The sequence below is a fragment of the Microchirus variegatus genome, assembly GCF_963457635.1.
Source record: "Microchirus variegatus genome assembly, chromosome: 14".
In the NCBI taxonomy this organism is placed as follows: Eukaryota; Metazoa; Chordata; class Actinopteri; order Pleuronectiformes; family Soleidae; genus Microchirus; species Microchirus variegatus.
In genome coordinates, this window is record NC_139815.1 from 18533867 (window position 1) to 18546815 (window position 12949).

General features: G+C 42.6%; 2 protein-coding genes across 2 annotated transcripts in view; one reads left to right on the forward strand and one right to left on the reverse strand.

The window, feature by feature from the left end:
- Positions 1 to 3604: 3604 nt before the first annotated feature.
- larp6a (La ribonucleoprotein 6, translational regulator a) lies at positions 3605 to 7877 on the reverse strand (the record flags this gene model as incomplete). Its single annotated transcript, XM_083901150.1, has 3 exons — positions 3605 to 4702; positions 5079 to 5277; positions 7066 to 7877. 3 exons carry the CDS (start codon positions 7875 to 7877, stop codon positions 3605 to 3607), a joined length of 2109 nt encoding a protein of 702 aa, XP_083757276.1.
- Positions 7878 to 12509: 4632 nt separating this feature from the next.
- The window catches only part of lrrc49 (leucine rich repeat containing 49), a gene marked incomplete at its 5' end in the record, with an annotated part of 39587 nt that continues 39147 nt past the window's right edge, over positions 12510 to 12949 (forward strand). Inside the window, one exon of the mRNA XM_083900576.1 lies at positions 12510 to 12534. Within this exon, the coding sequence (XP_083756702.1) occupies positions 12510 to 12534 (25 nt within the window). The remainder of the gene's footprint in view (positions 12535 to 12949) is intronic.

The window sequence follows — 12949 nt, forward strand, 5'->3', positions numbered from 1 at the left end:
ACAGCTTCTACAGGTTAAAGTGTCCCTTCCACATCAACTATATGTATGACCCTGGCTCTCTTAAATCCAGAGTGGGTCTCTGTTATTGGTAAAACCGGTTGTTATTATTATTATTGTATGTCAAAAGATCTGCAGTGAAAAAGGTCCATTACTCCAGGTTTATTCAACACATTCTTGAGCATTACATACACACGTTGTACGAGTTTAACTCTGAGAGTCTGTTTATGTATAAGATCCAACCGTCGGTCACATTCCAATCCAAATCAAATGCCAATGATCATAGATATAATGCCCTGAGACCCACGCACAGTACTGTAAGTGTTTCTTTTTTTTTTTCTCTTAGTAAACCTAATTTAGGGCCCTGAGTGCACAACATGTAAAGGACCCTATTCAAACATAAGAGTTTCTGGCTCTTTGTCTGGTGAGGTCATGTGTAGGCATGAGTAGCTTTATTTACATTGTGGTCTCGCTGCTCACATGAGAAGCCAGGCTGCGACATTGATTTGAGGCACATGGAATGTGTGTGTTTATGTGCTGAACATAACATGAACATTTAAAATGAACCTGCTATTATTAAATCTGTTATGGTAAATATAGTTGCGAGGGGTAAATATATATAACAAAAAGTACTGTCTTGCTGTAATGCTTTTCTTGTCTTGATGACCACTCAAAGAGACTTACTCTACAGTTTGCCATTCATACAACCATTCATCTACAGTACAGTACATCTATGCATAAGAAGCCTTTTTTTCTTCTCTCTATTACCAACCGCAATATGGGTTTTACTGTCTTTCCCAGGGACGCATCAGCATACAGACTGGTGGAGCTGGGAATCGAATCCCTGGCCTTTCATTTTTGGATGATTACCCGCTCTACTCGCTAAAACCACAACCACCACAAAACTTCTACAATACTGAGCACAGAATACACGAACTTATCACTCTTTTTGCTGCACTTTTTTGTTTGTCAAGCATGAACAGAGAAACAGAGAAAAATTGAGAGTCCTTGAAAGCAGCTTATAAATACAACTACTAATCATTATAATTAGGCAAATGACTGCTCTATTCATAGATCATTGGATACTGACAAATTACAAATAATGGCCTGGGTGTTCTTTGATAACGCTATTACCTCTGAAATATTCCAAATTGCTGTGACCAATGGTAATTACATAGAATTTCACTTGATGAGAATAATAGTTTAATTTTGTCTTAATTATCCCAGTCATGTACCGCATTGGCAAGTGAGAAAAATATTGTCCGTCAAGCACACACCGTATTATGAAGTCCTGGTTTTAAATTGCTGTTAATACAAAGAGGAGAACAAAAGTTTATTCACTCCTCTCTTACGCAATCCCACTTAGTCCCGTCGCAGCGCTGAAGTTCACAGCATCTGTTCTGACCCTCTCTGTGTAACCGTGCCTCACAGCTTGTGTCCTCCCATTGTGTTCACTCCTACAGTGGAAAAGCGCTTCGATACAAAAAAAAGTGGAGAAACAAAAGACTGACAGCCACCACGTTCAGAGAACTCAGAAGTCCAGCAAGTGAAAGCATTCGACTCCATTCTCTCTGATTTGGACAGTTGCAAAAAAAAAGTATTTGACAGCACTGGAGAACATGGCAGTGTTTACAGTGAGTATGAAAAGTGTTCACCACCCTCACGCTTTCTCCTTCTTAGTGACACAGAATCACAGTATGTGGTTTCAACACCAGTTACCAGAGGACCGTGCAATTACCAAGTGAAGTGGAGCTCTACAATGTAATCTAAATCAGTATCGAACAAAAATAACATTGTCGAGTGTTCAGTCCATCTGCTATTGCACACACATCTTGATTAGCCTAATGCTGCGATTACTTCAGGGGCTCAGCTGTGGATAAAGGAGGAGTAGAGCAGGGTTTTTACTGCTGATGATCATTTTAATGTCACATGTTCCAAAAGAATTGTGTTTCTGAATAATTACCAATCTGTGGAAAACACTGAAACATTTCGAAGGCTGAATGTCCCTCAACGTCTGTCCTAAAAAAAAGTTAAAGTCTGTGAGAGAGAGGAACAGCCACAAAGAGGCTGATGGACAATAAGGAAGCCACATGGTTGTAGCGCGAATGTGCCAGTGCTGAAACTAATAGAATATTATGTCTTTTGTTATATGTCCCCGTTAATATGAACATATAGCAAAATATAGAGCAAGACGACTGCATGTCAGAGCCCTACTGTGAATCTGAAGTGAGAACTGAAAAGTGCCACTTTGTCACAGTCTCTGTGCAACATAATAACAGAGCATGGATAACAGGAGTTCACCGGTGCACACCTGACGGACTTATTTAGAACAGATTCTTGGCTATTAAAAAAGTGGAAAGATTATATTCTGGATGATATCTGTTGGATAGGAAAAAAATCTGCCTGATTACATGCTCTTCAAAGTTGTCAAAAATATATAAAATGGGGAATACACAGCATTTTTAACTCATGTCAGTGTTTCCCTATACTCATTTAAAATACCTCATTATCCACCAACTCTTATCGCTCAATCTGTGCAATCCATTTCAGGACTCGATGTGCTTTCCAAGTCTGAAGTCACTTGGCAAGGCAACACCGTCGCACATAATGCTGCTTACATACAGGAATTAAATAAAAAAGGATGGATCAGGATTACTTAGACCATCTCCAAAATGAGCCACAAACAAAAACATAAGCCAATTGCAATTTTAGTGATTTATTTGTACAATAGGAATGTGCACTGTACAAATATCCCAGCTCAGACATAAAGGCAAGAACATGAGAGCATCTATTCTGCCTGACCTGAACATCCCTTAAACCTCATTGTGAGCTTAGACTGACAGAAACGTATGCACAGAGAGAAATAAAAATAAAAGGCTAAAAAAATAAATAAATAAAGCAGCTGCCTGCCCAACAAAATAACATTTCCAAGGCTGGAAGAGACCATTTACAACGAAGTGCCAAAGCGTATTGAAAATATGTAAATTAAAAAAAGGCTAAATGGAAAACTAAAAAACTGAAACTAACGAAATACCAAAGCCAAGGTTAACTGTTCCACCTGAACTGGAATGGAGCAGTTATGGTCTCAGTTTAAAGAGCATGTAAAAATGGAACTCACAGTAGACGAATACAGAAAAGGCATATGGTGATATCTCTATCCAGTCCATGCGCCTCGATCACTTACACCACTTACACATGAATACATTATCTACAGACAATGCTGTGAGCTTTTACACAGGACACACTTAAAAAAACAAAAACAAAAAAACACACACATGACAAAAACATCCTTCTGACCCACCCCATGCAGTTTAGTCAAGTTCAGACAGCAATGGAGCACGGTTCATGTAAAGTTCTCTCTCAGAGCAATATCATTTTACATTCACTCAAATTTCCCTTAGTAAATTGCCAATGTTGCCATGGTAACTCAAATTTTTCGTATAAACGTATAACAAAAGACTGAAAAGTGTTGCACTCAACAAAAATATATCTACACAGACTCAATATGTGGGGGGTGGGGGTTGAGCGACTTGGCCAACAGCTCAAATGTTCAACTTTATTTTTTTTTTTTCCTGGGGGGTGAGGAATGCAAAAGGACACTCCACTATCAAGTCTGAGTCGCTGCAGTCTTTCCCCTCTCGCCGACATTGACACAGTGAAAGCCGCGGGTTCCGTCTGGACCCCGGGGCAGCCTCATGACGCCTGGTGGCAGGCCGTCGGCATTCTGGATCTTCCTGCCCAGCATCGGGCTGCCGACCGGACTGCTCTCCTGAGACGCCACCTGTTTGCGCCGCTGCACCCACGGGCTCCCTGAAGGGGTTAGGCTGCTGTCCGAGGAGTAGTCTGCCCAGCGACGGCCAGGCTCAGGGCTCAGTCTCCCCTCACTGACCAAGGGAGACTTATGGGAATGGGGGGATTTGCGCTGAGGACAGGGGCTGCCGCGGGGGCTCGACCACGGACTGTTGCGCGGGGACATGCCAGGACTGAGGTGATTGTTCTGGAAGCCGACGCCAGCCGTCGTGGGGCTGAGCTTGTTGCAGGACTGGGACTTTCTGGCCAGCCTCGGGGACGTAGGGGTGCTCTCAGTCTCTGAAGAGCTGCAGGCAGAGTCCTCCCCGTGGTACTGAAGCTCTCGTATTCTGCTGTTGAGCGAGCGACTCTTGCGCATCCCTCCCTCCTCACGGGGTCGTTCTTTGGGCACCTTCTTCTTGGGCGGCTTGGTGCCAATAAGGACCACTTTCAAGCCTCGCAAACTGGACCCACAGTCGTCGCTCCCCACAGCTTCGTTGGCTTTAACGGCAGCCTCCACCTCCTCGAACTCCACAATGGCACATTCCTCGGTGCCAAGCTGAGAGTAGCGACCGCTCAGCCTCTTCAGGTCTGCCGGCAGGTCCTTACCAGGCTTCAGGACTCGGACGGAGGCAATGGTACCGTATGTTCCGAAAGCTTTTAGCAACAGCTTCATCAGCTGCTCCTGCTGGGTTGCTCTTTCCTCACTCTCTCCATTATCGTTGGTGAGAGCAGCCAACTCTGGCCACCTCTGCAAATCACTTAGCAGCAGCATGCGACTCGGCAATGACTCACTGGCAAAGACCGGTACTGCAGTCTTCCGCCTCACCTTACGCCCTTCATCGTTCAGCTCGAGGATCTTTGAGTGTCTCAGAGCGTAAGCGGTCGTTCTCCAGTCACGGGTCAAGTGTTTCACCTGCAAAGAATGCATTTAAATATAAATCTATTTGAATAAGAATGCACTCAAATCATGGCGTTAACAGGAGCTGCTCATGGAGCATTCCAGTTTACATTTGACAGAGTGTAAATGCTCAATTAACTTCATATCTTAATCATCGTACTAATTATTGACCTCATTTATATTAAGGCAAACATAAAATGCTGTTCAGTGTTTTATTCAGACTTTCGTCGTAATCTGGTTTAAAGCAGAATAATCCTGTCCATGCAAACATAGGCTATGTTACATAGCCATAGTCACTCTTCAAAAGGCTTTATATGCATTATTAAGCTGTATTAAGACATGGAAATCTAATTTCTTACTGTTGTGTTTCAAAACTACTCTTTGCGTTTACCTTTTTGAACGAGGTGAGCAACTTGACGCTAACAAACCCAAGTTTGTTACGCCTGACGTGTTTGAGCAGGAAGGCGTCGTGCTCCAGGTTCTCGTCGGATAGGTAGTACTCGATCTGAGCGACCAGCTTCTGGATGAGCTCCGGATCTGGAGGCTGCCAGCTCTCCTCCTCCAGCTCGCCTCCGCTGGTCCCTGCCCCGCTGTGTGTGGGAAGACAGCATACATCATGGTCAGTAGTGACTCTACTCCACTGCCTCATTGAAGCATAAATCATATCCCAAGCTGCCAAAATTACAACTGTTACACATTTCACTTGTTACCTCGTTACTACAATAAGCCGGGAGCTGCACACTTATCCTGTCAATCCTTATGCAACACGAGTGAAAAGTAAACGGACTTGTTTGCTTCTCTCCCTTTTGATTTTCCTGACAGCAGTCGACAAGCTGCATCTCCAGCAGTGTCGCCATGCCTCGGTGCCATACCCTCGACACCACAGTGTCCCCAAACCTGAAACTCCCCAAGACCTCGCCATCTGACCGGTGCGCAGTCACAGCGTCCACCTCCCACACAGAATATGGTGGATCGTCACATCAACCTCTCACCATCTCACTATAACTGGGACCAGCAAGCGAGGCTTTCGAGGTAACTGTTTGCCGTTGATCACACTTCTGGCACCGAGAGTCAGGTAGGCCCAGCAGATTAGAGTGAGGGTCTGAATACAATTTTGTGAATGACTCATCACATCCTCCAGCCTCCTCCCTCACACACACACACACACACACACACACACTCAGTCAACAGCTTCCCAGCTAGCTGACTGCACAGCTGGCACAATCACCCCCAGCTTTCCCAGGACAACCAGCAGCATTGAGGGGAGAATACCGTTACCACACGCTCACAACAACAAGACTGATTAAGTTCACTTTGAGCACGTCTCTCTCTCTCTGTAGGAATCCTGAAAGAATGTAAGGTGCAATCCCACGTGTACAGAGTACAGACACCGGAAAAACTGCATTTTTAAAAAGTACAAAAGCATCCCAGAAAAAACAAAAAGTGTCACAGAGGCTCTCTATACCGAGAGAAGCGCCGAGGTGTGACCTACAAAGCAAACAAATGCTCGCTAAAGGAGGGTGTGATTTACTTTTCCCCTTTGGCCTCTCGCCCACTGACTCACTCTTTGTGCACATAGTACAAGTCTGGGAACTTATAGGCCACAGGATAAAAATAGCAAGGCCATGACGTAGGTGAATCAGATTAAAGGAAAGGTGCCATCGTTTATCTCCGTCTCAGTTGTCTGGATTTACAGCACTGATGCTGATGCTGCTGCTGCTGCTGCTGCTGCTGCTGCTGCTGCAGGAGATTACACACCTCCCTGGTCACTGTCCCAACCAGGAGATAATTATACCCCCCCCAATAGCATGACTATGCCATGTGGAGCCGGCTGTGGCTGTGTGTTGTCCACACACATTGCGATGACGACAATCACACTGCCTTTTGTCATCACCGTGTGATACACCTGTCTGGATTGTGTTTGTACAGTGTCTGTGTAAACAACTGGCATTCTCCACAGTGCAATCATCCAACTGTACCATCATCATCATCATCATCATCATCATCAACTGAAGTTATGACGGTGTAAAAATCCAACACACTCACAGGAAGTGTTTCAAGCAGTGTTGACATGTAATTTATAGGCTACAGGCATTGTGAGGAAATGAAAGAAAGGGGTTTCCGGAGTAATTCAGTGCCTTATTTTGCCTTGTTTATTTGCATTAACCAGCGTTTCAAAAAGGTCTAAACTGACAACACTGAAATGATCAAAGTTATCTGAAATCTGAAAATTATTTAAGTAAAAATCATTCATTTATCCAAGGATAATACTTTCTTTTACCCACAATTGGTATAACCGATTTCAATTCATCGTTTACTCGCACTGTTCAGGCAAAAATATTGACAGATATAACTTGTAAGAAACAAGTCATTACAACCTTGATTTGTCATATCTTCCGAGTTCGTCCTCGCTGCAGCTGCCTCCGAGGAAGTCGATAAAGCTCGACGACACTTCCTCGGGTTCCTCGTCCTCCGCGGCTTGAATGGCCACTGTTATCGTCACCGTCCCCATCTCCTGCGTGTGCTGATCCACGGTGATTACCTCATCCATGCCCAGCTGCTCCGCTGACTCATCCGAGGCGCACGCCGCTGGGTTCGGACTGGGGATGCCCACAGACCCACTCATGGTCCCCTTCGGATAAGTCAAGGTGCTTCCACCCGCTGCCCTCTCCTCCTCGGGTCTATCAGCAGCAGCAGTAGCAGCAGCAGCGCCTCCTTCAAAGCCTTTAATATCGCTCGCCTCGAAGGCGCAGGCGGGATACGGGGTGCGTAAAGCCGCTCGACACTGCTTCGGGCACCAGCGATGGCGAACGAGGACCCAGGGGGCTCCGAGGACACGCTCCACGGCTCGCCAGAGACCCCCGATCCAGATCCGACCCGGTGCGGGGCCCTGAGGAGCAGCGGGGCTTGTAGCAGCCGGCAAGACGCAGCCTGGAGCTGGTGAGAGCGACGGGTCGGTGCCTCCTTGTGCTTCTTCCACTGCTGCTGCCGCTGCTGCTGCTACTGCTGCTACTTCCTCATATGTAAGAGGCTTTCTGCTTTTGAAACGAGCTCTGGGATTGGGCCGCGGCCGCAGCAGCAGCGTGTCTTCGCACTCATTCCCAACCCACAAGCAAAAGCTGACACAAAGCCGAGAGGGGGGCAGGAGGAAGGAGAGGCAACGCATGAAGGCGTTCACTAAGGCGTACATGGTTCTGTTGTCTCTGTCTTACGTTTTCTCTCTCTCGCTCACGCGCACGCACGCATACGGGATGTTGTCTTTATTGTAGAAAGACACGAATGATCCGTTTACATGTGTCTAAGTAGAAGAGGCACAGTCACGTGTTCTTGCCTAATTGGGAAATTGCCGCGTCAAGGGCGTTGCCGCTAATTGGATAATTGGCTCAGGTCCCGGTTGTAGGCAGGAGCGGAAGTGGTGCATGCGAGTAAAAGAAGGTAAACAGGAAACATATCAATTGGCAGTAAATGTTTATATATCTCTATATATAAACTGTGCGAAATATAGGGGTGTCTGATTAACATCCGAGACCCCCTGAAAGCCTCAAAGACAACATTTGAGTGTTTTGCAGTGTAATTGGAAAACAACTGAAAAAAATCTCAGTTTAAAATACAGTATATGATCTACATATACACTTTGCATGCTTTCTTGTCCCTCAAAACCAGGCAAAAATTTGTAAATTAGTTTATTTGTAATTATGTATTTTAATGTTATAATGAATTGCTTTCCAAATGGCGCTGTGGAAAAGGCCCACACAAGCCCACATCTGACAGGGAAGATAGCCAATAATGCAGGGTGGCAGTATTGGCTATCAGCAAATAGTATTGCACAACAAATGGGAGATTATGAATGGGTATTTCGCACACTGGATATATATATGTATATTTATGAATATGTGTATATATGTGTGTGTGTATATATGTTTATATATATGTGTATATTTATATATATGTACATACATATATATATATACATATTATATATATATATATATATATATATATATATATATATATATATATATATATATTCACTTGGCAAAGGAAATGGAAGAAGGCAGTAATATTATGAATTCCATATGATATAAAAAACACCAAGAACAAACACAAAACATTTATTTACTATTTGTTGTAAGCTGAAGCCTTTTGGCTCAGACCCTTATTTTAGAACCTCTGTTCCACATAACCTTTCACAACATGCCCAAAACACAACTGTTGACATTATTTTGTTGTATTTTTTTTTCTCCTTTTGGCTTCAAAATAACCCCCAAAAATATTTACTTTAGCATAAAATGGCACTAAAAAAATTGAGTCAGAGAGATGTTGGGGTTAGGAGCTCATTTCCAGAATCCCTGATTTCATTGAAGGCGCAACAGGTGTTCTTGAACTCGTACCTCAAGTCCAGATCATTTCTGTGGCTTTTTGTTGGCCTTTCTCCAAATAACCTTGCAATCACCCACACCGGTGTTGTTGGTCGCTGCCAGCCCTACATGAAATATCTTTAATCCACCCCACTGGAAAGCCAGGCTCACAGCTGGTGGGCAGTCTGACTCATTCTCCTCACCACATGCTGGTTTGTGTACAATGCAACATGGGGGCTTGTGGTGGGGAGAGATGTTAGAGATTTGTAAGAAATATTCTGATGGTATTTCGGGGACTTTTTCTCTGCAAATGTAACCAACACTGTAGGGATCGCTTCCAGTGTTTCTGGTGTAAATACAATTGAGCTACGCCTCATGCTTTATTTTTACCTTCTTTAATTACCCTGACCACCATTTCCATAACGGTCTGAAACAACAAAATTTGTTTGACAGATGGCCTCCATCAGTCCTTTTTTGTTTGATTTCTCTCTTCTCTGGCACAGTCTTGTATGAGATGAGCCTCATGAAAACAGATTGTGTCACACGATTGTTTTATTTGGAACAAGATCAAGTTGAACTGGGGAACATATAAAGCTGGAAACGCCATGGAAATCTTTTCTGGGGGATTTCTGCTAATTTAAACCATATCACAATTTGATCAATTACCATATCCTTCACCTAGCTGTTTTTGCACCATCAGTCATTTGAATGGTCTAATTTAAGGAGTATTTCAACATTGTTTTTTCCGCATAAGATGAGGAAACAGTCTGGCAGCCTTCCTTCTTCACATGTGTGGTGCAGCGGTCGATGTTTATTAACTCTTATTTGCAGAGGAATAAAAGTCACATTGAATTAAAATATAAATGGTAGCACGAAAGACCAATAGAATATAATTGTATTTTAATAGGGACAATACAGTTTGTTAGTCAGTTAACAGTTTGTATACAATGAATGCAACTGATGTGCTGTACATGGAGTTTATAGCTATTGCTAGTTTGTCCCTAATTGGGCTTTTACATGAACAGTATACATAATCAAACCCGTTAAAACTACACTAAAACACAGAGCTACATGCTTAAAATGACACAACACACAATAACAATTGTACAAATGATAAATTATAAAACATAATAAGTAAAATACAATATGATAAAACTGGCTAAAACTGCATTTGATAGTACACTAGCTCTGTTTTTCTTTTAGCCAGCACTAAACCTTTGTTGTAAACAGTTTTATATCTGATATTAATTTGATTTCGACAGCCCTTAAAATGCAGATTGCCCAAATGTGGTCTTAGAGTGTGGTATTTTACAGTTACGATTCACCTCACTCCTGGTTACTCTGGTATTATTATTTTTTTGGATGGACGTGAAAAGAGGCTCTGCAAAACGACCCCGGGGGCCAATGAACTTCTAGGCTGGTCAGGACGGGGGCCGGGCATGGTTCAAAGTAAAAAAGATCAACAGTTTGCACAGAATTAACTAAACTTAAAAAAAATTATATCCTGATAATCCATCATGATACTGCAGATTTAAAATAACCAGGATGATGTTGCTTACCCTTTCAAAGTAAAAGTGTTTGTTTTGATTTATAGTTCACACAAAAAAGGACAATAGAATTATTTATAATAACATGTAGACAATTATATTCATAACACTAGACAATATTACATACAATTGAATTTAACACATTAAACAATGTAACCTAGTGTATTCTTATCATAAGTTTACTGTTTTTATAATCACTTTAAAGCAAGTGCAAAGCATCACAGCTCAAAGCATGGCTTTGCCTCAGTGCAAAAGATAGTTATCATGGTAATACAGCCACCGCTCAGCAGAGCCAGTGAGCTCGGTTGGATGAACAGCGCATGCAGCGCTTTGACGTCAAGAGCTCTTTTGTTAAAACCTGCCTAGCCACTCGCATAGTTGAAGTAATTGTCGGTCACTAATAAGCACAATGGTTGCAGCCTCTGAGGCCCGTGGAGTGAAATTTCCACAGCACTTTTTAACAAAGAGATTTGAAATAATAAGTTTCAATGTGTTGTTGAAGTACGTCGACAAATAATTTCCCATATTATACTGCATTCGCATGACCAGTGTGCGAGTCTGTGCAGATGTCACAGTGTAGCTGCTGCCAACAAATTAACACTGATGCACTTTCCCTGTCTGACTCTCTACTTATCTGAGTATCTGAGTGTATGATTGGCTGCAGGTGTGCATGCTTGATTTTATGAAGCGTGTGAGGTTTTTAGGTGCCTCGTGGGAGACGATTTGTCCCGCAAAAAAAAGTCCCTGCCACAGTCTTTCATCTATGCTTAGGTCAATTCAATTCAGTTTTATTTATATAGCGTTATATAGCCCCCAACATCACAAGCGCAATTTGCCACAAGGGCTTTTCAGTGTGTTCAGCAATTGACACGCTCTGTCGACAAAAAAAAAAAACGTAAGTACAGATATAAATTCAGCAAAACATCGTAACATATAAAATAACAATAACCGTAACATCAACAGGTATTAATTAATTTAAATATCAATGAAGATGTATGAACACAAGGCTGTGGGTGGTGGTTAGCAGGTCTGTCCTATAGGGAAATGGAGAACAATGATGCAGGGTTTTTTTTTGCCAGATTTTGGTCGCAAGCTGCCAAACAGAATGAAGCCCCTGACCACCGTGAAGGTCTGAAAGACGACAGAGCACAAAGAAAATGGATCCAATAGAATTTAGAAGATTGCAGAGTATTAAGTCATCATAATAGTTGGAGGAGTCTGAATCTGTATAATGGTCTTTCTTTTTGCCTGATGGTGTGAGACAGCGAGAGAGAGAGAGAGAGCTAATACTGAGCTTGGAAACAAGGCACAGACAGCAGGGGTTGGAGAAAGCTGACACCAGGTAGTTTACAGACGAGTTGCAATAGGGCTGCCTCTAATGGTTATTTTCATAATTGATTAACCTGTTGATTATTTCCTCCATTTGTTGGTCTGTACAGTATCATAAACTCCTGAAAAATGTTGATCAGTGTTTAAAAACTCGGAAATTATGACCTTCTCGAATGTCTTGTTTTGATGATGATGTGATGTATTTGTTACATGGAGAAAAAGGAGCTGGAAAACAATTCACATTGTTCGTTGTTTTAATTATTGAGAAGACACTCAAATCGATTATCAAAATAGTTCACGATTAATTCAATAATTGTTGCAGCCCTAACTGACGAGAGACCAGACCCTGTGTTGATCAACCACCAACCTTGGTGAGTTTGGAGTTTTTGACATCTGATTGTATAACATCAGCAAGGGGAGGTAAACACCTGTGATCTGCTGACTTCTTTTAACTTTGGGGACCAACAGGAGCCTAGCGTTCTGTGAGCGTAGAGCTCGAGATGGCATGTAGGAATTTAAGAGGGTGCGAGCACATTTACAATTGTATAAGTCAACAGAAACACCTTAAAATCCGATTTTTATATGACCATGGAACCAATGAAGACCAGCCAAGGTCGGTGTGATATGTTAAAATGTCTTATTTCTATAACCTAGCTGCTACATTTTGAACCAACTGAAGATTGTGGTGCTCGTACAGAGGAGACCAGACAATAGAACATTACAAATAATCAAGTTTCGATGTTACAAATGCATGAATAAGGGTTTCCGCATCCTTCATTGACAGCAACGACCACATTTTTTAAAGGTCCCATATTATGCAAAATCAACTTTTTAATAATTTTAATACTTCTTGGCTCCACAGTGCACCTCAGAGTTCTACACAAACTCCCAGCCTCAGAGGATTTATCTGTCCAGTGGATACGTGTTATATATGACAGCAATGTGCCTGCTAGAGCCTGCAAATGATCACTTTTCCAAATGCTAACTGCTGCTAACTTAGTCCCTTAAGTTTCGTTTTACTTTAGTTT